Source organism: Lichenostomus cassidix, chromosome 18 (genome assembly GCF_008360975.1).
Source record: "Lichenostomus cassidix isolate B80296 chromosome 18, HeHo_3.0, whole genome shotgun sequence".
In the NCBI taxonomy this organism is placed as follows: domain Eukaryota; kingdom Metazoa; phylum Chordata; class Aves; order Passeriformes; family Meliphagidae; genus Lichenostomus; species Lichenostomus cassidix.
The window spans coordinates 6,041,794-6,068,206 of NC_139498.1; the positions used below are offsets into that span (position 1 = coordinate 6,041,794).

Sequence of the window (26,413 nt, forward strand, 5' to 3'; positions counted from 1 at the left end):
AACCCAGCATTGATGTAATCTCCTGCTCAAGAGTTCAGCATTAGGACTGCATCAGCCGCGAGACGTAAGGAGAGCCACATCACACAAGCAGCTGTTCCACAAAAGCTTTATTGCTCGTTTGAGTACGAGCTCCCATTATCACATTTCCTGAGTTTCTTAATGAGCTTGCAAATGAGATTTAAATAGAAAAGGATGGGAGAGAAAAAGGGAAAAATAGGGAGAAGTCAGAGGTCTCCCTTCCTTGAGTCGAGACAGAGATGAGGTGGGAGAATAGTGCCCTGTGGGCAAGTCTGGCATGAGAGAGGGCTGGGCTGAGGTGGAGGTTGCTCTGGCTCGATTCTCCATCACAGAGCCACTGTCACCATTTCCACAGGTCAGAGAGGAGGGGTTGCAGTCCTGCAGTGCTCTGGCAGGGAGCACGGGGGGGTTGGGGACAGCCAGGGAAGGGGCCCTGCTGACGCTGCCCCTGCGCCACGGATAAAGAGGAGATTACAGCTCACGGCTTGTAATCTGACTTAAAACCTGACACCGTCACCGTAGGCAATCTGGGCTAAGAGAACCATTTAATAAGCTTCAAAACACACAGGCCAAAAAAATAACCCCACCAGTGAAAGGAGAGAAAGGGCTGAAGGCACTGCTTGCACCAGTCAGCATTGGCAGGTATCGATGGACACAGGATCCCTCATGATCCGGAACAAGGCAATTACATGCTTGTTATCCCAATCCACCCCGTAAGACAGAACCCATGCTCTGCTGGAACTTAACTGTAGGAAGCAGAAGGCAAATTAATGCCCTTTTTTGCCTGCATGGAGCTCCCAAGTGGAGAGCACCTGGAGCTGCCTTGCCTTGGGACATCCCAGGAGCTGCAGCACTTGGGAGCTGCTCCGAGGTTAAGGCAGTGGCAGGACAAAGAAGCCAGACTCAAGCAGCTGGTCCAGTTTGGCTTCCATGGAAGGGTTTATTTTTAAAAACAATCATTATTAAAAGATCCCTGATCTGGCACAAATGACAAGGCAACAAAGCCATTTGGCTTGTGGCTTAAAAGGGAGGCAGCAAGACACAGGGAAGCTTGTCCACATGATTTGCAGTGGGAAAGTGACTGTCCAAGAGTCCTCCAGGTACACATATACTTCCCCTTACCTGCACTGCATGATTCATTAATGCTTCAAGGACATGATAAGAATCACCCCCAGGAATGGCAGCTGGCTGCAGGGAAGTAGGGCCAGCCAGCAGCCTCAAGTCTTGACACTTTGGGAACTCAGAGTTCATCATTACCAGAGAGGTCCCAGTGTCACACACCCCTCTGGAGCCACCACCAGCCCTGGGCACAAGCCCTGTGCTCCCAGGCTCTGCTCATGACCCACTGGTGTTGCCCCAGGATGGCACCACTGGAGCAGTGCCACCTGCCCACCACTGCTGCCTTAGTGACCGATGATCTGCAGCATCTCCGCAGGATCCACGATCTTCTCCCGGGGTTTGCCAGCAGCTTTGCCTCTTGCCACTTCAGCAGCATCGATCTTCTCCCAGTCCGAGAAGGAAACAGGACGGACCCCTGGGGTGATGGGAGAGATGGGAGAGAGAACTTAACCAGGTGAGAACAAGTTCAGCCTCACCTCCCCGTTGGCAGGGCCCTGATGTGGCAGCAGAGCTGCCCTTTTCCGACACGGTGTCAGAGCTCAGCCTCGCAAAGGAGAAATAATTTCTAACGCCACGAGGAGAGGGATGGCAGGTTCCAGTCGGTTTGGATCAGTCAGACCTTTGCGAGCCGTAACAACGGCGAGCACAAACCACCCCAGGGGACAAAATGGTTCCAGTTCACTGTTAAACCTCAGACAGTTTAAGAGGCAAAACACACACACACACTTTAATTGAATGTCTTTAAACACAGCTACAGCAAATTACTCTCCTGGGCATTTTAATCTTTCCCCTAACTTGCTTGGAAGGATTACTAGGAAAACCACTCAAGAGCAATAGCTCACTGTCTCGGCAGCTGACAGTGACATTTTACCCAAGGTCTGTACTGCTTTTAATGGGCCTTCCCAGAAAGTGGTCATTAACCTCAGCAATGACACAGATATTTGAGAGAATGCAAGTCCTGTTCTCCCCGGGCTTTGGAACATCGAAACAGCAGCAAAACCCATTCCCACGGTTCAGACTCTGCTCCCTCACGGATCCAGGAGGAGTCTGGCTGCACTGTACCCTCCTGCTGGCTGCTACAGAGCCTCACACTCACCTCGGCTGTGCAGGATGCTCTCCACAGCCCTGAAGCCTTCTCTGCAGGGGGATATATCCAGCACACCCCCCTGCAGATCCTCCAGCACAGACTGGGCAGTGTCAAAGCTGTCATTCATGGTGGTGATGATCACACCTGTGGGGCCTCTCTTCACCCACCCGCTGCAGTACAGACCTGCAGGAGCACATGGGGTCAGCACGTGGCCTTGGAACCTCCTGGATACAAGTCCTTGCCCTGTTCTCCACCTTGGCAGTGGGAACAGACCCTTGGACGGTGCTGTGGCAGGAATTTGTGAACCTGCAGACCAGCACTAAGCAGCTGCATGGGCTGTGTCACTTTAGTAACAGGATCCAGTAAAACTCTCCCATGCTAAACCAGACACCCCTAGCAAGAGATGGAGATGGCCCAGCTCTTAACCCCAACAGAGGCACCTCATTTCCTCAGTTTCCACTCTCCAAGGTGTGCAATATCCATGCCCTTGGCAAATGGAGCTTCCCACCCACCCACCAGCTGTGTTTGACATGCCCCATGCAAATCCTGTGGGTGCAGACCTGAGACACCCTCCACTCTGCCCGAGCTGTTGGGGATGACCCCACACAAATCCCTGTGGATACAGACCTGGGACACCCTCCACTCTGCCCGAGCTGTTGGGGATCACCCCACGCTGGCTGTCGAAGGGCACGGCTGGGTCCAGCGGCAGGCTCCGGTAGCCAATGCTGCTGACCACCAGCCCACACTCCAGCTCCTCCACATCTCCAGTGGGAATGGCCTTGGCAGAGTCACCCGAGCCCTGAGAGAGGGAGGAAGAAACTGCTGATGACCACTGCAGAGCAGCAGCGCCCTCCAATCCCTTTTGGCATCTTTGATCCCTGGGTATTTGCTAAAGGCAAAGAAGGAGCTCCCTTTGGAAGGGGAAAAGCTCTTGGAGGTACCAGATTCCCCAAGAGCCTACCAGAGGCCACTCCAACCAGACAGAGAACACAAAGCTGTCTTTGGAGAGATTCCCAAGGGATGCAATAGCATCCTGCTCCATCCCAGCCTCCCCAAGGCCACACCAGCCACCCTGGTACCTCCAGGCGGGTCAGGGCCAGGCGGACACCCCTCGCCCTCTTCCCATCAGGGCTGGGCAGCACTTCCTGGGGGCTGCGCTGGAACTTCAGCCCCCACTCCCGGGGGGCTGCTGCCCCTGCTGAATGCACCTCCACTGGCTTCTCCCCAGGCTTCTCCAGGGCTGTTTTGATCATCAGCTCAGTCAGTCGCTTCCTGGGCCTGGGAGCATCTAGGAAAAGAGAGAAATCTTCACAAGAAGAATCAGCAAAAGCCCCTCGGGACACAGCACGGGGCCAAGGCCACGTCAGGGCAGTGTCAGTATGTGAGTCTGTCATGTCAGTGGGAGTCCAGCACCTCTGAGATGACAAACTGCAAGTCAAAGTGACCAGGGAACCTCCTGAGGCTTGAGGCCAGTGGGACACACAAATCAAAGCCTGAAATTTACTGTCTTGCTGGTGCTCGGAGGCAGCAGCCTGTGGAGAAGAGCAGGTCTCTGGACACCCTTGAACTCAATGTTTTCTTTTTAGGTCTACAGGAAGCTCTTAAATCAACAGCCTTGGAATCTCCCCTGCAAGGTTCCTTCAGCCCTCCTGAGTCTCCTGCCCTCATCACTCAGAGTGTAAGCACTGAGCGGCTGCACAAACAGAGATACACAATGTTCCCTTGTCTTGGTGCCTCCCAGGACTTCGAGGACGTGACACACCATGGTCACTGAGCTTTCATGAGCCAAGCATTAAGCACAGGGCAAAAGTTTCTCTGATGTACACTCTGAGCACCTCCAGATCACTCCTGGACACTCGCCTGCCAAGGTGAGTCCCTGTCTGGAGGAGCAAGGCACACTTCCCTCACCTTTAACAGCATTTTCGAGGCTTGTGAAGTCAGCAGGGTCCAGGACAGCTCTGGTACAAGGCAGGTTTATCATCTCCCGCAGCTCCTGGGAATTGTGGGCAGGAGGATGTTACCTCCAGCACAGAGAGGTCATCCAACAGCCCCAGACCCCCCTCCTCAGCAGTCCAGGCTAGGAGCCAGGAAATGGGTGCAGGAAGGAGGATGCCTGGGATCCAGACTCACTCCCAAATCTCTTCTCCCCACCAGGGATGGGCATTTTGGGGCTCAACTCTGGGAAACAGCAGCACCTCCGGCCTCACCTTGATGGTGAAAGCGACTTGGAGAGGTCCCCTCCTCCCAACCAGCCAGACACGCTTCACCTTGCTGCAGGCAAGAGCTGCCAGGGAGCTGTCAGTGATGTCTGTCTTCTGCAAAACAGAGACGGCAGAGTGGGATGAGGGCAGATCTGGAGGGAGCTGGGAGGAAGGCACAGCCTCTGAAGGTGAAAAATCAGCAGAAAAGCTGGCTGTGCATGCAGAGAGCCCAGGCGAGGACGGGAAACAAGTCATCTCCCTTTGCACAGAGCTATTTGCACAGCTGGTCCCTCATCACTGAATGTTCTTTCTGAGGCCATAATGCACCAGAGGTAACGAGCCAGCACCCCGTGACTGCCTCGGGGGATCCACCCAGCAGGTTGACCTTGGGGCTAACAGAGCAAAGCCTTCCAGGGAGCTCCATTCTGAGGTGCCTGCAGATGCTTTTGGGTGAATTCCCAGCTCAGGATATCAGGATATATATACAGGCTCTGGATGAAACCTGCTGCAAACCACAGCTCAAATCACCACCTGCCTGCCCCAGGCAGCTCCAGCACAAGCACAAGCATGGCCAGGGCTCAGCACTGGCACCTCACAGGAATCCTGTGCTCTGTTTCAATCATGTGTGTGTTTATCTAGATTGCAAGATCTTTTCCCAGAGAAAATACAGAGGGACACCAGGTAACCAGGATAAACCATTCCAGACCAACATTCCTGTCAGGGAACTACCTGCCCACCCTGGCACTCATTCCAGTCCTATGTCTTTTGCAGCACTGCTCCCAGCTGGCTTTAGCCACTGGTTGGGAGTGACTCCAAGTTAGTTTTTTTTTTTAATTTAATTTAGATATTAATACAGAAGTTGTCACACAGCTGTAACAAACCTCATGGCATTTCTCCCAGAGGGAAAGCCTTTGCTGCCAACATCTGGGACAACAGCTGTATGGAGCAGCTGGTACACACCAGCTCCCAGCTGTCCATTGGGATGAGGTCCACCAGTCTGCCCAGTGCCACCAGCAGAAACCAGGCTGTTACCCTCAGCTCCAGCAGAAAAAGATAAACCCCAACAGAAGTTTTGGGTTTGGTGGCAGAAGAGGAAAAGTGGCTCCTCTTTTGCTTTTCGTGGGAAAGCAAGGGATGATGCTCCATTTCCAACTTTTTGGATACCAGCAGAGCAATCCAGAGGGCTCTGCAGCATCACCCTGTGGCATGGCCACAGCCTTGGATCACTCCCTGCAGACAGTGACTCTATGGGGACACCCTAGAGGCAACAGCCTTCCCTGGGGAAGATCCCAAAGACAGAGGAGGCTGAGAAGGGTGGGAAGCAGCACCTACCCAGCAGGTAGGGAATTTGGGCCCAGGGCTGCCCTCATGGTGCAGAGCACTCATCACTCACCCTGAGGAGCTGCAGAGGGGACAGGAGGATCCGGGCAATGTCCAGTGCCACGTTGCCATGACCCAGAATCAGTGCTGTCTCACAGCTCAGGTCAGGCTTCAGCTGTGGGGAGAGACCCAGCTGTGACAGAATCCACATGGTCTTCATGATGTCCAGCCCTCTAGACCTGCTCCTGCCACCCAAACTCCCTTCCACCCCTCTTTGCCCTGAAAAGAAGCAATGCAGATGGGGAAACTCCACACCAGCCTCCTCCCCAGGCAGACACAGCAACAGAGCCGCTCCAGGCACCCCAGATGATCCCTCTTCCCACTCTCCCTGCTCTCCTGGGAGCAGAATCTGTTTTGACCAAAAAGCCTCCTCAGGAAGCAGAGCATCACCCCTACAGGTTCCCATCTGGCCCTGCCAAAATGAGCTGCCAACGTGCAGAGACAGCTAATCCGCTCTCACTGATGTGCAAATTGTTCACATTTCTACCATCTAAGAAGGATTTAACATGGCTCCTGCTAATCTTTTCCAATTGCAGGCCTTTCAGGACTTAATCTGGAGCTGAATGCCTGCATTGGGATGGGAAGAAGGATGGGAGGAAGGGGAGGGAAGCACAGGGCTGTACTCACATCCCGGTTCTCAGGCAGCCCATTGTACCAGCCCACGAAGGTTCGGGCTGAGTAAACACCAGGGAGGTTCTCCCCTGGGATCCCCAGGACCCGGTTGTCTTCAGCACCATAACTCTGAGGAGGGAGCAGAAACAGCCAGAGATGTCACCATGTGCAGGGTTTGACACCAAAATGCCAATCTCCCCTTCCAGCTGCTGCCAGGGACATTACATGGCTGGGATACTCAATGGAGGGGCTAAACACAGCCCAAGCACAGGGGCTTCATCCACCTCATCACCCTGGGCTCCAGAGCCAAATTTGGCCCCCTTTGGCCAAGGCAGAGCATGACAAGCTGATGACTGAGCAGGAGGGAAAAATCCATGCTGGGCTGCAATAGGCATTGGATTTCAGAGGATTGGATTTCAGAGACCTGCACTTGCTGCAGGTGCTCCCTGCAAGGCTTTGAGCAAGCCTGGGAGCATCTGAGCTCTCCTGAGGCCGGGAAGAGTTTCCCATGGTGACAATGCACCCAGAAACGCCTCACCCAAACACTCCTCCCAAGATCCCAGGGGGGAATAACCCTGCAGACCTTTCCCAGGACTCCTGGGGCACTGAGGGGATGGGTACCCACCAGCACCACGGCGTGGTACGCCTGCTGCAGCTCCGGCACTGTCACGTCCCTCCCCACGGTGACATTCCCGTAGTAGGCGCAGCGCTCTGAGCGCGCCGTCTGCGTGAAGGTGTTGATCACATTCTGGGAGAGACATCACAGAGCTGGAGTTATGTCCCACAGCCAGGGCCAAGGGCTAAGCTGACAGGAGATCCCTGTTCCCGTCCCCTCCAGCCTTGAGATGCTTCACCGCCTTATCCCAGTCAAGTTATTCTGAGACTCTTATCTACCAACAGCCGGAGATAACTCACAGGGAGATAAGCACTGCTGTGACTTGGCACTCTCTCCACCACCCTTTGTGAATGGAAAGTCCATATTTTGCACCCACCTGGGGAGGAGAGGACCTTTCCAGTACCTTCAGCCCCTTGGAATAAACCCCACTGCAGGGGAAAACTCCTTCCCAAAAGTGAGGTTTGCAGCCCACCTGACCCTCTCTACCAGCCTCTCATCTCAACCCTTCCTGAAAGCCACCTCCTCAAGAGAGGATGCAGGGCAGGATGGCATCCAGACCTTTTTCTTCTGAGTGATCAGGGCTACACAGCAAAACCACCACTCCCACCCCTGCAGCTCCAGCTGGACTCAGCCTGGGAACAGGACAGATACCATCATACTGCAGACATGGCCCCAAGCACACATCTCTTATGTCCACTCCTCCTCTCTCAGCACAAAGGGATCCAGGCATTTTGGTCTTAGGATCTCAAGGGATTAGAGGAAACATCCACAAGATATTACTCTGCCTGGATCTCCTGTATCCTACCCTTCCAACCACGTCCACCCCAGCTCAAACACAGCAGATACCCCTGGGTACAACTCCCTGAAAAAGGAAAGGCAAAGGAAAATGGTGGTGAAATCCTTGGTTTAACTTTTCCTTGTGCAGGTGAGCACCTACAGCCTAACTCCATGGTCCCCATCAGGAGATCTGTGTGTTCCCAGAATGGATTGAGGGACAAACAGCAGCAGCAATGAGAAGTAAGATCTTGCTGGCATAAACTGCCCAGGGACAAAGAAACCACTGTCAACTGTGGTAAAGGGAGGAGGCAGCACCAACCTTCACCTCGGGGTGGTCTGGGGCCACCCCAAAACGGACAAGCCCAAAGGGAACAGGCAGCTTCTCATAGATGTCCACCAGGGCCCCACCGTGGTGCTGTTGGAGAAGAAAGTCACAGTCAGGGGTGAAGACAGCAAGGTCACAGGGGCCTGGCAACACTCATCTGCTGCTGGGGGAAGTACAGAGCAGGAGGGAGGGCTGCACCAACATCCCACAGCCAGAAACAGCCTCTTCCAGGCTTTTCCATGAGCAGGATGACACTGCACCTGCTACTGCCAGCTCAGAGTGACCCCAACCACCACCAAGTGCACCTTGTGTGACTCCATCCCCCTACCCAGCCCTCAGCTCCTCTTCCACACCAACCTGGCAGGTATCCAACACCCAGGGGAATGACCAGAGAGCCCCCATGCCAGCTGGGAAGCTCCCAGTGCAGCACCCTGGCTGCTGGGGGACCTGCCAGACATCTCCCAGTCCCCAGCAGAGATGCCCATGCCCTGAGATGGCCTGAGCTGAATCACCTCAGGGTCGGAGCTTGAGACAGATGTTTGGCTGCAAGGCTTTTGTTATCTTGTATTTTGAGTCAGCCTCTTCCCGAGATTAAGCAGCCCTGAAATTCGTCCCTGAGGCTTAGTAACAGCTATTTTCCAACACATTCCAGAGACAACACAGCACGAGTTTAATGACGGGGTTAAGCTGCTCTGTCTCTGGAGGGTGCCAGCAGCCCAGTTCCGTGTTCAGGTCTCATTTCCCAAGAGACCTGACTGCCCAGAGCACTGGAATTTGCAGACACAAGGTAAAGCATCACCTGTGTGTCTTAATTCAGAAAGGATGGAGGAGAGCAGGTCCCACATATCCACTTCTAACACACAGTTAATGTCATTCTGCTGGGTGACAACAGCTCTGAGCAAGACAGATCCCTGCTGCTTATTTGATTCTAGAAAAATCACTTGGGATGAACTCGCAGCAACCAACCTGAGGCCTGAATGGACAGCCCAGGGGCAGGGCAGGGATGAAGGCAGCAGTACCTACCCTAACCAAAGAGCCCTAGGAGGACCCTGTAGGGTCTGGGCTGACCAAGCAGCCCCCCAGCAACACAGGCCTGGCTGAAGCAGGGCCAGGAGCCCACTAAACCACCCCACAGGGAGCTGAGAGCCAGGCAGCACAGAGATGCCTCCCTCGCTGGGCAGCTCCCTGCCCTCCGCCGCGGCCAGAGCGCACCCGGTACCTTGAGGATGTGCTGAGCCGTGTAGAAGCCGGCGGGGCCGCTGCCCACCACGCAGACCCGAGGCGCCGGGGCAGCCGAGGACAGCCACCGCCGCAGACCTGCGGGGGAGAACGACAGGCAGGGCGTGAAGCCACACGAGCTGCCACCTGCCGGGGCGGCACAGCCCCCGCCCACCCCACACCCCCCCACCCCACACCCCCCACCCCACACCCCCCCACCCCACACCCCCCGGAGCCCGGCACAGCCCCTCCCGGAGCCCGGCACAGCCCCTCCCGGAGCCCGGCACAGCCCTTCCCGGAGCCCGGCACAGCCCTTCCCCGGAGCCCGGCACAGCCCTTCCCCGGCCCGCACAGCCTCCCGGAGCCGCACGCCCTTCCCGGACCCGCAGCCCGGAGCCCGGCACAGCCCTTCCCCGGAGCCCGGCACAGCCCCCGCCCGGAGCCCGGCACCCACCCAGCGCGGCTCGTCGCCCCGCGCCGGCCATCGCCGCAGCGGAGCCCAGCGGGGCCGGGCTTATGTACCGCACCGGGGAGACGGAAACGCCTCGAGGTCAGGGACAGCGGCCTTGGCGCGTACGGCCGGCCCGGGGGGGGGGTCAACTGCCCCAGAGTGCCAGAACCGAGACCCCGGCTCCGCACACCGGGGTTCCGGTGCCGGTCCGAGGGGCCCCGCGCCTCCCACTGCCCGGGGGTGGATCACGGGCCTCCGGGGCGCGGCTGTCGCAGCCCCTCCGGCCCGCAGCCCCTCGGGCCCGCAGTCCCGGTCCCCCCGGCTGTCCCGATCCCCCCCAGGCACGTGTCGCCCCGGGCCGGGTCCCGCTGCTGGCCCAGGCCCCGCCCCTCGCCGGCCAGGCCCCGCCCCTCCTCTCCGCCTACCAATCGTGAGGAGGAACGGTGTCTTGATTAGCATAACCCCGCCCCTCCACTGCTGCCTGGCCCCGCCCCCTCCCCGACAGCCAATGGTGGCTCGCCGTTTCCTCCGCGGCTGACCGGAAACGAGGTAATACCATAGAGAGGCGGAGAAGGAGCGGCCGCGTGGCGACCGTTCGCGCAGCCGCTCTCTATGGTGAGACCTCCGCGGTACCCGGCGCGCTCCCGCCGCATCATCATGATGCTGCTAATTGCCTGCGTCCGTTTATCGCCCAAAAGCGACCAGCTGCCGAGGTCTACCGGGGGAAACCGATGCTCAGACTGATTTTAACCATCCAATGCGCAGCCGCTCGCCTCCTGCCAGGATAAACCCACAGCATCCCTCGATAAAGGGTAAAACATTCATGCCAGAGGCAGTGGATAAATGCTGCTGACAGATCTCCTGCCTCAACGTCCCCATGGTTTCTGCTTTATTTCCTCCTTAATCCACATCACTCAGCTCATTTCAAAGGCTGGTGCTCACACCTGCCATGCAGGAGCAGCCCATCCTATCTTGGTTCAGCCCCTGCACAATACACCAGCCAGAAAAATCAACTCAGCAGGCCCAGCAGACATTTAAGAGTTGGCCAGATGCCAGAACATGCAGGCGAGATTTGACGGGGCTTTTTAAATGCAATTAAGACCATGAGGAGTTTACAACCGGCTCCTGGCTGTAACACGGGTCATAAAACCCACACTCTTCCACTCCTGGTCTTGGAAATGAGTTGATGGCTTTCTGCAAAGGCACACTGAGAGTGGCAGCTGGCTCTGTGCCTCCCTCTGCACTCACTCCTTCAGGGGGGTTGTGGAGAGGACCAGGAATTCCAACAGCTCCAAACCCTCATCCTCAGATCAGCTCAGCAATCATTGAGCCCCTGCTCAGAGAGGCAAGGCTGGAGTCTACAAATATCATCATAGATGTCATCCACAAAAGGAATTGGTTTAAATTTGGGGCGTTCCAAGTACAGGGATTGGAATCCTCCTTTTCCCCAGAATTCTCCCTTTCCCCCATTAACTTCTGTATCCACCACTTCTGATAGGGAAAAATCCACCTGTTTCCTAAATCACTGGCCATCTCCCACCGGCTGAGGGACCTGCAAACACTTGCCTTTAGATGGCACTGCTTTAAACAACATCCATGAAACCCAGCTGGGAAAGGGGCTGTTGCTCTGACCAATACCTCAGAATATTTGGGGCTGATCTCTTTGCAGCAGGAGAGGGGAAAAGAGCATTTTGTGCTCACAAGCAGGACCTCATGAGGCTGAGATTACCCTACCTGAGCCAAATACACCTTTAATGCACCCTCAACCCCTCGCTGGAGCTGGGAATTAGGATAATTTTTCACTTTTAGCCTAATTTAGCTCTGATGCTCAACTAGAGAGATGAATCAGAGGGGCAGGGGGACAGTTCTGGGGAGCATTTGGGACATTTGGTCTGGCTAAACCCCTCCAGCTGCTCCCCTACATACAAACCCAGTCTAACCCATGCTCAAAGGATGAGAATTTGCCCTTTGGATGTTTCATAATGTCCTGGATCGATGACCCACATGGGCCTGGATAGAGGTGACAATGCCACCAGATCAGTGCATCAGCATCCCTTGGGCCCCAGTCCAGGATAAATCAGTAATTCAACATTTGTGATGCCAAAGGGTCACACTGGATGGATCCAGGGCCAGTATTCCCTGTCCTGAGTCTGTGTCATCTACACAGAAACACACCCTGGCCAGCCAGCTCCAGCCTCATGTCACAGCAGCCACACAGGGACACTTCTCCAGTGGATCTGAGGATATTCCTGGATTTGGTGGAAGAAAAAGGGTGGAAAACAGCACAGACTGCCTGCTGCAGCCATCACCCTGCCATGGGCCAGAACCAGGGCAGAGCATTCCTGTGCCTGGGGACACATTTACCTGTGGAGCCTTATAAATCCCCACTGTGGGGGTCCAGCCCTGATGGAAGGAGGGGTCAAATCAGAAAGCAAAACTCCAGGCTCAGAGCAAAGCCACACTGGTCCCAGTTTGGCCAGCTACCCTGTCTGCTGCCAGCTCCCCACTGTGACACTGGGCTGGACTTTGTCATCAGTCCTGCAGGTCTGGGACAGCAAAACACTCTGGTAAAGCCAGATACAGCATCAGAGAGGGGGCTGGAACCAGCCACGTGAGCATCCCTGCCCCTGGCAGCAGCACAGAGGGCAGAGTTCACCCTCCCTAAATGGGGAAAGTCTCCCAAGCCCTGGACACCTGCCTGCTTATGGCAGATAACTCCCCTGATAAATTCTTGCCATAGCAGTGACCAGGTCTGGGGTCACCTCTGGTCACCCAATACAGACAACCCCCATGGGGTGAGGGTCTTTTCCCCAGCCCTATCCTGGGATAACCACAGGACACCAGCAAGTCTTCCTCCAGCAACAAAACCCAAAAATAAAGAAAATCCACCCCGAAGTGTTAAGGCTGAATTTGCCAAATCTTTGTTCCTAGAAGGGACTGATTTAGCCCAAAGTCAGGCAAAGCACAAGTAGCAGTGACAACCCCCTCCCCACCATCCACCCCTTCCCTGAGACCCCAACCACACAGCTGCAGCTCCATCCTACAGATCCTGGTGCTTCTCAGTCCTGGATGTCCTGGATGTGGTGCCACATCCCCCACAGACAGGGGGGTTTCATCTCCCCAAGCGTGAAAGCAGAGTGGATAAAACTAAGCCCTGGCTGGGAATAGCTGTGGGAGGACCTCAATTTTTCCATCCCCAGTGTTGCACCACCTGGCTCTCCCCCTGCAGTGTCTGGGGGAGTTCTCAGTGGCTCCGTGCACAGTGTTCTAGCCAAAAGCAAGATTTCAGGAGGGATGTTTCCTATGCCATGGCTCCATGGAGGTGTTGGTCCTGCTAAAACCATCCCTACTGCAGGTCCCTGTGGGAAACAGCCCCCCGAGTGCTGCAGCCCCTGCAGTCCTCACTGGATGCCCACCAGCTCCGTTATGGGGGGAGCATGGACCATCAGCTCCTCGTATCTCTGGAGGAAGAGCTGGAGCCTGGAGCTGTAGGTGTCCTCGTTGTAGGGCAGCTTCTTCTGCTTCAGGTACTGGGAGACAATGGGCTTGATCTGCAAAGGCAAAAGCAACTTCTGTGCAGGATGCCCTGGTGTTTGTACAAGATCCCCAAAAAGTGCCCAGAAAACACATCCCACATGTGCAAAGCTGGGCTGGAGCAGGCAGCACCAGCTGTAATATCCTTGCTGTGAAAATTAAGAAGAAGGTGGTTTCCAATTGCAGCAGTGCAGGGAGTTCACCCTGGCAAAACGCCTTTGTAGGGCTCTGATTTAGGAGAGATGCCCTAATGAGGCTTCTAATGAGAGCCAGACAGGAATGCTCATGGTTCACACCCATCGTTGTCCCCATGTGCCCACACAGCCAGCTCCATGATGGCACTGGGAGGTTGCCACAGACTTAATTAACCCCTTCCCTGCAACACACCCCTTTGGGGGAGGCAGATCCTGCCAGCTCGGTGAGCTCGAGCAAAGGGCTCTGAAAACAAGAGCACAACATTAACTGAGTGGTGATCCTGTGCTGAAGGGCAGTGTATGGACCTGCCTTGGCATCCCCTCCAGCCCAGCCAGTGCTCAGAGCCCATGTTTTGAACACATCCCACACCTCAGAGCAGCAAGTAAGGGCATGACAAAAATGATAGGAGGTTTGCCTGGATGCTGTCTGAGCCAAAAACTGGACTGCGCAACACTGGGGTACTTTCCCAATGGAATAACTGGGAGGATCCTGGACTGCTGGAAGGCTGCTGCAGACTTGAACTGGGACCAGGAGAAGGAGCAGGGAGCAGAAACCCAGGAGAAACAGGAATGGGATGGCAGGAGGTGGGTTAAGGGCTGTTGCAAAGCAGCAAGAGGTTTCCAACACAGCAGAGAGCAGTGCAGAGAGGTCTTGGAGAGGAGGTGGGGGGAAGAGGGATGTCTTGTCCCCACGTCGCCTCCCAGCCACCCTGAGGGGTCATCTCACCTTCAGGCACATGTTGTCAGAGAGGCTGGGGAAGAGGTGATGCTCCACGTGGCAGCTGATGAGCGAGTGGCCGAAGGACCAGTCGAGGAGAGCGTTGCGGGGCAGGTTGAGGACACCCAGGCTCATGAGGTGGATCCGCTTGGGTTTGCGGTCAGCAGCAAACATGGGGAGGCCAATGTGCTGTGGGAGAGGCAGGGTAGGCACCCTGTGGCACCCATCACCTCTCCAGTGGCCTCCCAGCAGAGCCAATGGCAGCTCTGGGCATGAAGAGCCACATTTTGGGGTCTTCCCGCCAGCCCCAGAGCTGGGTTTGTCCCTAAAGTTACTCCATCTTGTGTTTGTCTGTCCATGGAGCCACTAAGGAGCTCCCAAGGCTCTGTTCCCCCAATACATCCACACTTTGAGCCACCAGCTTCTCCCCATCCCAGGGCCTGTAACACCACCTATAACAGCCCTCCCCATCCTGCCAGCCACTGCAGAGGACATATTCCTCATGCCCTTTGCACTCATCTGCCCTGACATTCTCCAAGGGCCACCACTTCCCACCCAGCACCACCAGCCTGATCCTTCTGGTGACAGCATCAACACAAGGGAGGTGACAACTGAGCCCACTCGCCTTAGGGTGACACGAGTTCCAGCCAGCAGCATCAGGGCTTTGTCACCAGCACTGGGTGGTGGCTGGGCTGTCTCCAGCACTGCTGGAATACCTTGAAGCTTCAGGTCTCTACCTGGAATATGTTGACATGGATGTAGGGATGGGCCAGGAGGGAGCGGGTGAGCAGCATGCAGAGCAGGGCAGACCACGGCGACTGGAAGCCTGAGACATGGAGCAGGAGCCAGTAATGGCAGTAAAACCCCAAGAACATGCAGCAGAGGGTCCGGAGAGCTGCTTTCCACTCCACATTCCTCAATAAATCTGCACAAGGAAGAGGAGGGAGCACATGGGAGAGGTGTTGATGTTTCCCTGCTGACCCAGCAGGCTGCCCAGTGTGCCAATAACCCCACAGCCCAGCCCAGCCCATGGACTCACTTTCCCCATCCTCCAGGCTGGCCCAAACTCTATAGAACTGCTCATTTTCAGGTCTGAGAGCCTCCCCAGAGCAGCAGATCCAACTGAGCATCATCACTTAGGGGATTCACATGCATCTTCATTTCTTACAATTTGCCAAGTCATTGTCCATGCATTTGGCACTGCCCAGAGCTGGGTCATGCTGCCCAGAGGGCTTTGCTTCCCCAGCCTCTTACTGCTTTCTGGGCTCTTCTCCCTCATTGTTTCCTGGCACCATGATTCCCCTGGAGCCACCACTTTTCCTGCCCCAGCTCTTTGTGTCTGGCCCCTCCACCTCACCCAGAGCCACCAAACACCCCACAGCATGCTCTGACCAGCCTGAGACCCACATGTGACACTGAACCCCACTATGGCCATGGGTCTGAGTTAAAGCAGAGTGAATTTGGGGCGCTTCAGGCTCTTGATGGCTTTTGCCAGAGCTTTCAACATCCAGCATAGGAAAAGGTGAAGTGTTTTCTCAGCACCAGCAGAAATTAGATGTCATATCCAAAGCAAGTGCAGCATTTCCTGCCTTTCCTGCAGCTCAGTGTCCCACCATAGGCTGGTATAGTTAACATGCTGCCTCCAAACTAAGCAGGACCCTTGGGTGGGAAGAGACCTGGGCAGTCCCAAGCTCCCTGCACCCTGCACCCTGTGCCAAGGCACCTGGAACACATACCAAGTGCAACCAGAGGGGTTAAGATGGGCACTGCAAGCGGCGCGATGAACATGTAGACATAGCGGTTCAGGAAAGGCAATTTCCAGGTGCTGGAGTCCCCCAGGCCGATGACATTGGTGTAGCCATGGTGGATCTTCACATGGTTGTAGGTGGCCTGCTCAACTGTGAAAGCTGAGCAGAGCTAGGAGGGAAGAGAGAGGAGAAGTTGTGGTGCCAGGGTTGGGTTTGTGAGGGAGGAACCCATGGAGATGCTCTGGAACCATAAAAAAGCACCATGGGGAGATGCTCTGCACCCCACAGACCCCAAACCAGTCTGGAAATGGACTTTCCAAGAGTTAGCACTAGAAACCAATCCCAGCATTCCAACCACCCCCACTATGGTAAGGTGCTGATGGGGTGTTTTTGCCCCACTCACCTCGATGAAGAAGATAGCCCACACTTTGCCCCAGGATTTGGACTCGGTCAAGGCATTGTGGCTGGCCAGGTGGCTGCCCTTGACAGTCAGGGTGTGATGCACCACACCAAGGGTGAGGACACCCACCAGGAAAGGGATGGCCTGGGCTGACCGCAGGCACAGGAACCCTGTGGAGAAACCAGCCGGGCAGGAGCTCGGCCATGCACATGTCCTGCAGCCCTCTGAGCCAGGCTGGAGGTGTTGCTACACCCAAACACACCAGCCCTAAACCTGTTCTTCAGCCATAGTTACAGGTATTTAAACTACCCAAGCCAGAGTTTGCCTCCTCACCACCCCCATGACTGGACTAGCCACACTCATCATTGTGCAGAAGGTTTGGCCACTTCCAGCCAGGATGGCAAGGGGTGCTGCTGGTGCCTGATCCCACCCCACAGCTCTGGGATGTGGGATCCCACTGGTGTCATGGCTCTGCCAGGATTTCAGCATCCCCAGGGAGTTCAAAAGCAAGGGAAAGGTCCCAGCTTTTCAGCCATGCCACCTAGACCCACGCTTGACCGTGTCCCCCTGCACCCACCACAGCCAGGGCCATTGCCACCCAAACCACCAGAGTTTCCCTGTCCCATTGTGGGGCACATCACCCCCTGTGCTGCCTGAGCACCATGCCCTCAGCCCAGGCTGTACCCCACGTGCCACTGTCCCCTCAGCCCAGGCTGTACCCCCCAAGTGTCATCATCACCCCAGTGGGGTCAGAGTGCCCCAAGTCCTGGGGTGAAGGAGTTATTGTGGCTTTGTCACAACTTCAATGGATGCCAACAGGCTCCCAGCACAAAACAGTCATGAGGAGTCAGTGGGACCCCTGGGGACTCCCCTGGCCGTGGTTTGGGGGGTGCTGAGCCAGGTTACCTGCCGGGAGCAGGAGGAAGCTGCAGGCAAGGATGCTGATGTCCACACCGTGCCGTTCCCACCAGCTGCTGCTCTTCACCACCTTCTGCACCAGCTCCGAGAGCTCGGTCATCAGGGCTTCCTCCTGCTGCCCTGCTCGCTGTGGGGCTTCCCCGGGGGTCACGTCCCTGTCACCCAGAGCTGGCCCCGGCTTCCAGCCCTCTGCCATCGCCTCTGTCCTACTGTCACCAGGTGCTGTCGTGCCCTGGAGCGAGCGGTCCCCCATCCCCCTGAGCCGGGGGGTACCACTGACCTCACCGTTGACCTGCTGTCCCCTCGGCCTCGCCGGGTCCCCATCCTCAAGCGACATCTCCCTGCTGAGCAGAGGCCACGCAGGGTGTCACCCGCAGATGCTCATCCCCAGAGGACCAACCCAGCGCCCCGACCCACCGCGGACAGGCTTCCCGGCTCCTGCTGCCGCCGAAGGACACGGGAAGGGCAGGGATGGAAAAAAATAAACAATCCAAGGGGGACGCAGCCAGCGGAGACGGCCGGACAGCCACCCAGCCTCCCACCACGGGGACACCCTGGCCACCAGCCGGCCACCACAGCCCCCTACTCACGGCAGCCCCGGCTCGGTGGCTCTCCCGGCGCTGGCCATTCCAGGCTGGCCGGGCTGCTCCGCGCACCGGTGCGGCTGCGATTTGGAGAAGGGAGGAGCAGGGGAGGACCGGGAGGAGGGCGAATGCAGATTAGCGATGGCAATAATCCGCCTTGGTGGCCCATTTCAGGGAGCAGCCGTGCCAGCCGGGCCGTGGGGAGGACGCTCGGCGAGGGCGCAGGGAAGCGACGGCAGCGGAGGAGGGAAGGAGTGGAAAAAAGATGGAGAGAGGCAGTGGAAACGCTGGAGGCGAAGGAGCCAAGCGCCAGGAATAGCCCTGAGAAACCCAAGCGGAGCGCTGAGGGCAGGGATAGGGTTTCGCTTCTGTCAGGGAGAGGGAGCAAACGCTGCCTGTCCCACGCGGGAGCGTTTTGGGGAGAAAATCGGCCTTTTCCACAGCAAGGAAGGCTGCGGGAAGGAGGGGCTGCCTGTGCCTGCCTGCTCAAGCTGCTGCTGCCGCCGAGCTGCCTGGCACCCTCCTCTCTGCCGGGGGGACACCGAGCCCAGGGACACCCGACACCCCAAATCTGTCCCCAGCAGCTCTGGCACCCAGCTGAGACCCCCGCAAGATCCCTTCTGACCTGATTCCGTATGAATTTCCTCCATTTTCCATCATTGCCACCTGACTCCTCACCCAAACGCAGGCATCCAAAAGCTTTGGGGATGCCCCTGCACAGACCAGGACCTCCTGAGCCCTGTTTCTTTATGGAGGAAAACTAAAATCCCGTTGTTCCTCGCTGTGGCACTGGATTTCTTCTTGCTTTGTTATTTCTCCTTGCCAAACCCCAAATCTGCTCAACTGATCCACTAAAACCTCAATGAACACTGACATCCATCAGATCCCTATGGATTTTCAACAAACAACACCCATCACTGGGGTATCCCAGCCCCAAAGTGGGATGGGCTCAGCTCCTCCAGTAAAGTCTCATCACTGCAGCAATTTGTAGGGAAGCAAACCTCACACCCAAGTTACACCAAACCCCAGGGAATTGTCATCATCCTCTGGAAAAAAATTAACAGCAATTAAAAAAAAAAATCCCAGCTCCTGCAAAAGGGTCAGAGCTGAGAGTGCATCAGAGACCTGCTGAGGTTTCATTTCCACTGTAAGAGCTTGCATTAGGAAAGACCATTTCTAGAGCCAGGGGCACTGAGGAGTCACAGCAGCATCTGAAGCCCAGCCAGTGACTCATTCTGGTGTGCAGCATGGCTTTTGTCACCTGCCCACGGCCAGGAGAGAGCCCATGGGTGCTGCCAGGCCAGGGGAGGTGGGTGTCAGACCCAAAGGCACATCGGGTGGGACTGCCAAGGCTGCTCCTGAGAGACACCTTCATTGTCTCACCTTGGTTGTCACCACAAGGGACAGTGGCAGGAGGGTGGCAGGAGAGAGCCCTGCTCTGAGGGTGCTTTGACAGGGCCAAGGGTGAGCAGTGGTGGAGCTGCCACTGCACAATGGGGCAGAATTGGTTATGTGGTGGCAGCTGAGGAGGAGGAGGAGGTGTGGGGATCAGAAACATATCCAAGACCATCGTGGTCCATCAGGATCCCACTGCAGCTGGCACAGGCAGAGGCAGGCATGTGGCATCACTCAGTTCTGTGCTGCCACCAGGACCAGACACCACCTGGGAGAAGAGAACAAATAGGGGGTTGAAAACCACATGGGAGAGACTGAGTTTGGGCTTCTGAGGAAAAGTGCTGAACCCAGACAGAGTTTCTTCCTTCAGTGTACAGCCAAGGTCAGAGTCACAGTGCTGACAGCAGACCAGAAAGCATAGGGAGAGCTGTAAGGACAGTCAGCAGGTTCAGGATTGTAGCCCTATATCTGCTGCCTTACAGAGCTCCATTTCCAAAAGAAACTTTTAAACCTCAAGTTGCATCCGATTTCCCACCATGCACAGGCCAAGTCACACAATTCCCCTGACCCTGCTGAGATTTTAGGGATCAAAGCAAACCCTGACTTGGTCCTTGCACTGTGGACACAAACACCTCCAATTTAGCAGGCAAAACATGTGTAAGACTCAGAAATCCTTCAGCACACAGCAGGGCAGCTGGAGGGGATCAACATAATCCCTGGAGCAGCAAGCTCTGGCCAGCAGCTGCTGACCCTGTGGCCATCCCTTGCCCTGGGCAGTGTGAGGGTCTCACATGCAGCCCCCACTGCCTCCCCAGGCATCTGCCAGACCCCCCCACGGGAATCAGACCCCCACCACTGTCCTCACCTGACCCTCTCTGCCCGTAGAACTGAGCCCAGCCCCTGGGAAGGCCAAATTTTGTCCCCAGCAAGCTGCTCTCCTGCTCCTGCTCCCAAAAGAGGGGAAAATGGGCCATTTTACCCTGGCACAAGGAGAGGCATGTCAGGCCATCAGGACCCAGCAGCTGCAAGTGCCTCCTTGCTGAGCCCTCCCAGGGTCCCCCCAGGCTGTGGGACAGCACCTGCTGCAGCCCCAGAAGTGCAGTTTCCAGCCCAAATCCAGGAGTTTGGAAAAGTTGCAGTATTTGCACCCCAGGGTTGTGGTGAGGAGGTGAAGCTCCTTCAGCCTCCCACCTTGCACACCCTCCTCCTCTTCGGGGGAGGAAGGCTCAGGCTGCAGGAGCTGGTACTGGGGCACCACCAGATCCCCTGGCTGCCTCAGCCAGGCACCCCAAAACCACCATCTCCCCTTCCCCTCCCATCGCTGGGTCTACAGAGATTCACTTTTATAACAGCTGGGTTTGGGCGGCACTTCTTCCCACCTCTTTCCGACTAAGCGCGTCTGGGTAATTAACTTAATAAGGGATTAATTACCACCATCCCCTGCCCAGCAGGGAGAGCTAAAGCACCTCCCCTCTTTGTCTTTTGGGGTCTGGCAGAGCCGCGGGGTCCTCAAGAGGAGAAATTCTCCGGATTCACCACCTCACTCCACCCCTTTCCCCGAGCCCAGCGGCCGAGCGAGGAGCTCCACCTGCAGGCAAAGAAAGCCCTGCCTCCATCACCCCGAAAGCATCTCTCTCCCCCCACATTCGGGCCCTGGCACACGAATGTTTGGCATAGCCCGAGTTTCACTGCCGAGCAGATGGCACAGCTGCTGCCAAGGTGGGAGACTAGCTCCGGTCCCTACACACCCATCCACCCACCCCGGGGCTGCTCCAAGGCCAGCTGGGGCATCCCAAACCCTCCATCCCTGAGGCTGTGGAATGAGGAAAGAGCGAAGGACGAGGTCGGTAGACACGGGGCAGGCACCAGAGGGAGTCACAGCTCCGTGCAGCGGCTGCTCGGGCTGTCACTTAGCCAAAAGTGTAGGAAGTTCAGCCCTAGGCTGGTGGACTCCCAAGGGATGCTTAGTCCTGAGCTGATGGGCTTCCAAAATCTGAGACCCGGCCTGATCTGTGTGCCAGGGCAACAAGCCCTCAGTGGATGCCAGGGCTGGCACAGCCTTGGCCCATGGGATGCAAAGTCCCCTTCCAGGGACCAAAACCTTGGATGCTGTGGGGACACAGCCACTGAGCACCATCCCATGGGTTGCAAAGTCCCCTCTTAGGGGACCTTCGGTGCAGCCACAGCCTCTCTGAGAGCTCTGGCAGTGCCAGGCTGGGATGGGGCTGGCAGGAGGGTGAGATGCCAGACCTGCCCAGGGCTGGTTTTTAGCCCAAGTCCTCCCAGCCCTGCCGGGACTTGGCAAGGTCATGCTTTTAACCTTAAAGAAATCTCCTTCCCGGGATGTCTCACTGTTTGCAGAGCACAAATGGCCACTTCGGGCCACAGAACACTTCCAGCTCGTGCCCAGCACCTCCGGGAAGAAACTGGATCCCAGTGCTGGCTAATCTGGCTGATCTGTTTGCGCGGCACGGACCGGACGACGGCGAGACGGGGCGGGCAGAGCCCTGGGTCGTGCACTGGCTGCGGGGGAGGCTTTGTGGACAGAAGCTTGGTCTTATCCAAGCTCTGGGTTGGTCTTGTCCAGGCTCTCTGTTGGTCCAGTGCTGCCCTGTGCTGCCCCAGCACCTCCACGTGGAAGTGGCTGAATGGCAAAACCCCACGAAGGGCACTGTCCACCCAGAAAGGGGTTGCAGGTCCCACAGCAGCCCATTCACACCATCCTTTTCATTGCTGCCGTATTTTTCTCATCCATTTGGCCCCAAGATGGGAGCTGGAGGGGTTGTAAGTGGGGAGTTGCTCTGCTTAACCTCAGTGATGTTCACCCTGAGATGAGGAGAGCTGGGATTTACCTGCAAGCAGCAGCCAGCTATGGAGACATCAAACTAACTCCTGCAAGCTTTAGGGGATACATGGCATTGCAGAGCCTGAACCCTCCCAGCTAGGGGTTGGGACAATGGTTCTCTAGGTCCTGGCTAGGCCAGTGTGCTGCTGTGCTGACCACAAGCATCATCCCCCTTGCAAATTGAGGACAGACCCATGGGACTGTCTGGAGAGTGGGAGATTCTTCCTTGCATGCAGTCAAACATGTCTGGTATCAGCTACACCACGGGGACAAACACAGCCACCTCTCTTCTTCCCTTTCCAGCAGCACCTGCAAACACAAGAACCCCGAAGCTCAGGGACAAGCACCAGGCGTAATTTTTTACTTCCCAAGGCTGTGTGAGACTTGTAACAGTGGCTGGTGGAGGGAGGTTTATTCAAAGCACATAAAAACCAAACCCCACACAAAGTCCTGCCCTGAGCCCTTGGACATCCCAGCCCAGGGCTCAAAGCCACAGCACCAACACCCACCTTTCCCCATGACCACCTCAAAAGACCTCACTGCATATCCACCAGTGGCATATCCTGATACTGTACCCAGACTGTGTTTTCAGTTTTATATATCACCAGTGAATAAACCAGTTGTCATCCACTCCTGCTCCAGCCCAGCTTAATTTCCAAAGCCTGGCTGGAGGTGTCAATTAATCACAGACTTCCTCCACTTAGCAGCTCAGGGCCAAGGTAATCACTGGTTTGGGTGCCTCTGCTCTTGCCCCGACCGAAACTGCTTGCCCCCACCCCTGTGTCCCTGGCGTCACCGCCTGGCCAGGTGTTACCCAATGCAGGTGTGCAGTGGAGATGCCACGGGCTCTGTCCCTCTCTCTTGCCAAAATGCTGAGCCTGCCACCAACGGTGCCACCAAGGGATGGCTGAGTGTCTCCTGCCAGCCTGGCAGCTCTTTTGTAACCCTGAAGTTCTGGGTTGTCCTGTCCTGGCAAGGATCAGCCCTGAGGAGGGAACTGGCTGTGGCTCCAGTGCCAGTGATTTGAACGATGTTCCTGGACATAACTCTACACTTTTAGGCCTCAAAAATTAAATATATTTTTGCTCATAAATGTGGTACTGCTCAACCCCAGCCCTCCCAGCTCCCAGGTGACCTCCTGGTCCCCAGCCAGAGCCACCAGGCCTGGCCACACACATGTCCCCTCAGGCAGGCCATGGACACACACATGTCCCAGCAGCTGCCCATCAGACACCCACACAAAATTTTTACCACTCAGTGCAGGCAATGTAACTCCAGGCTCCATCCTCTGCCCTCTCCAGGAAAGAGGGACATTTCCAACCTCCTCAGCATGCAGAGGGATGATGTGGACCCCAGGGTGGTATTAGCTGGCACATGCCACCTTGGGGTGATTTGTGGCTGAGCAAGGACATTTGCCAGTGGCTCAGTGTCACAACCCACAGCTGCTTTTGGGGGACAGGTCACCCTGTCAGCTTCCACTGCTGGCTTCACAGGCCAGAAGGGAAAGGGGCTGGGGGGAGCACAGGGCTCAAGGCTGAGCTCCTCTACCTTTCTCCCCCAGGAGTTTGTGAACAGGCTCTGCCAGGTCTGTTGCGTTTGCCCAGTCTAAGAAACCAGAGCTAAGGTGAGCACCAACCAGTACCTCTGTCTTTACTCTGTTCCTGTTCTTTGTGCTATCAGGATGCCTTGATTTCATGGAAACCAGGAATTCCTGCAAGACAGAAAGCTCCCTGGCTCATTAAGAAGCTTTAATAGGCAAGAGGAGAGATTGCACGATGCAGCCCCTGCACCTGAGACGGGCACTGCCCTCCTCTGGGCATGTGTCCATGCTCTTCCCTGGCACGGCAGGTGCCACCCTGGGTGCAACCAGCAATTAGGTGCCACGGTCCCCGGGCAGGTGCCCGATCCCACACTGCTCGGCCGCAGGGTAGGTGAGGACAGCCAGGGCCATGATGTAACCGGCCGTGCCCGGGAGGCAGTGCTGGAAGGGAGCGAGCCGCCCGGCCAGGCTGGGAATCCAATGTGCTGCGTCACTCGTTCGGGCTGGAAAGTTGGTTGGGAGCCAGAGGGCTGCCCAAATCCAGCCGGGCTCCAAGAATGCATCCCCACCTCGCCGGTCTTGTGTAGCTGTAACCTATTTTCCCACTTTCGGCTGCTGCCGGGAGGTGATGGTTGAGCTGAGGAGATGGGGAGAGGGTCTGTCTCAGCTCCATCTTCCTGCCAGGCTTAGGGACACATCCAACCAGTGCCCAGTGTGTCCACTTTGTCCACTACATCCTTCCCAGTGGGCAAGGGCAGCCCACCAGGGCCCTGCCAGACTGGGCACTCGCAGAGGGCAGTTTTTGTTTCTTCTTCCAGGCAAGTGCCCAATGCTCCCTGCCATCCAGAGGGATAACTCACATGCTGCCTGGCAGCTATTTCATCAGCACAGCCAGACCCATACAACCAGTTAGCTTGGAAAAACACGATTCTTCTAATGATACCTTTGGAGCAGTGGTGCTCTGGATCCCAGTCGACCAAGGGAATATCTGGAGGAGCCCCGAGGAGGTTGTGGGTCAGCTCTGGCTGGCACATGGCTTCAGACCTGGCCCTGCCAGCAGCACTGGGTGAAGAAGTTCCATTCAATCCCCAGTGCCTTAAAACTGGCATTTTTGCAGCCCCCTAAGAAAACACAAACACCAGGAAAGCTGTTAATCCTCCAACTGGTTTTCCCACGAAAGAAGAGTCTCCTTGGCCCCATTCCTCCTGCTTTTCCCCTCCCACCATAAGTTATTGCAGGTAAATCCAATGTGCTGCTCCTTAATCCCAGCCTGGGGAATCTGGAGCCACCCTGACCCAAGCAACCTCACCTCACTGGTGCATTTTATTACCAACTTCAGCAAGGTCCTGCTGAGATCGGGGTCAGGGGCAGTTGGAGCTCGCTGGCAGGAGGGCAAAGTGGGGCACAGCAAAAGAGGGAGGAGGCCTGTGAAAAAAAAAATAGGGCTTATAATAGAAACCAGGTTAGGGCTAAACTGTGGGTGTAGAAGCTGTCGTGACAGGTAGAGCTGGCTGCTCTGCCAGACCAGGGGATCTGAGGGCCTCTGGGCCATCCTTAGCAAGCTCACCAGATTTCCAGGGTTTTCCATCCTCTGAGTGTGGGAATTGCTGGGCTGGAGGGCACAGGGAGAGAGGGACAACAGGGATGAGGCTGAGTGCAAAAAGAGCAAGAGTTTAGCCCTAAAGCCATCACTTCACCCTGCAAGGACTCTTCTGATCCATTGGATGGCCACGTGCCTCCCAAGGGTCCTTGCTGACCCAGGAGTGTCACACGTGGACAGTGACACATCAGGAATGGAGACCCAGAGGGCACTTCTACAGAAAAAGTAGGATTTATTTTTGCCTTTCTTCCTGATTGGGAATTAAACAATCAACAATGAGCCAAACTTGGCCCAAGGTGAGATAAGACTGGCCTCCTGCAGTGCCTGCAGTGGCACCACGAGCGTCATGGGGCCCTTGGCACAGCTCAGAGGGTTCCTCTGAAAAGCACAGAGAGCTCACGAGGTGTCACCAGCACCACCCTGGCACCTGCCAGCCCAGGGAGCCCAAGGGTGGCTGGATCCACTGGAAAACACAGAAGGCGTCTTGTGGCCACATCCCTGGCTGGGTCATGGCCAGCTGGAGCCAGGCAGGGAGCTGATAGCAGAATTTACTTGGAGAGGTCAGAGGCACTTCTGGGAATAGCCCTGAGCCCACTTCCAAGAAGGATGTTGCCTCAAAAAGCCGGGAAATTTGCTGGAAGAGAGGTGACTAAGACTTGTGTTTTGTTGGAAAAGGGGGTGAAACCAGCCTCCTTGAAGCTCATGGGAAATCTCAGGTTCAGCCTGCACACGGATCAGTGGCTTTTCCCAATCCCACGGGACAACCTGTCACCTAGGAATGCGCTCCACCTTCTCCAGAGTGGGAGAAAACATGCTGTCAGACATGGAAAAAATATCCCCATAAGCTCTGCTTTCCCCTAGCAGCAGGTCTCCTTTTCCCATAGTAAAAAGTCCTGTGGTCAACAAAACTGCCTTTCCAGAAGACAAGTCCACAGCAATATCATGAATGGGTTCCAGTGCCCATTCTCTTCCATGGAAGCTCAGGGTAGATGGCCCTAAGTCCTTTGGGAAGGCTCTGCCAGTGGCAAGGCTGGTGGGAAGGACATCTGAAGAGAGAGAGTCAGAGCTGTCAGCTCCCCCTCTTCTTTACATACACAATAATTTGGGGAAGAAACAGTGTGAAAAGGTATTTC

At 56.1% G+C, this 26,413-nt stretch overlaps 2 protein-coding genes across 3 annotated transcripts; both read right to left on the reverse strand.

Moving 5' to 3' along the window:
• Nucleotides 1-90: 90 nt before the first annotated feature.
• Nucleotides 91-10,190, reverse strand: FDXR (ferredoxin reductase). The gene is made up of 12 exons (XM_085077708.1): nucleotides 9,808-10,190; nucleotides 9,355-9,452; nucleotides 8,130-8,225; nucleotides 7,043-7,165; nucleotides 6,433-6,546; nucleotides 5,819-5,920; nucleotides 4,432-4,539; nucleotides 4,133-4,217; nucleotides 3,304-3,512; nucleotides 2,852-3,023; nucleotides 2,234-2,407; nucleotides 91-1,552 (listed from the first exon to the last, which is right to left on the reverse strand). Exons 1-12 carry the CDS (start codon nucleotides 9,836-9,838, stop codon nucleotides 1,422-1,424), a joined length of 1,443 nt encoding a protein of 480 aa, XP_084933834.1. The 5' UTR covers nucleotides 9,839-10,190; the 3' UTR covers nucleotides 91-1,421.
• A 2,512-nt stretch (nucleotides 10,191-12,702) lies between these two features.
• FADS6 (fatty acid desaturase 6) lies at nucleotides 12,703-20,085 on the reverse strand. 2 transcript variants are annotated; one of them, XM_085077710.1, is made up of 7 exons: nucleotides 17,907-20,085; nucleotides 17,305-17,657; nucleotides 16,402-16,568; nucleotides 15,987-16,167; nucleotides 14,988-15,175; nucleotides 14,260-14,439; nucleotides 12,703-13,355 (listed from the first exon to the last, which is right to left on the reverse strand). In XM_085077710.1, exons 1-7 carry the CDS (start codon nucleotides 17,942-17,944, stop codon nucleotides 13,206-13,208), a joined length of 1,257 nt encoding a protein of 418 aa, XP_084933836.1. In that variant the 5' UTR covers nucleotides 17,945-20,085; the 3' UTR covers nucleotides 12,703-13,205. The 2 variants fall into 2 exon arrangements, with proteins under 2 accessions (XP_084933836.1, XP_084933835.1); XM_085077709.1 differs by having other exon boundaries at nucleotides 17,305-17,660.
• Between the last annotated feature and the right edge of the window lie 6,328 nt (nucleotides 20,086-26,413).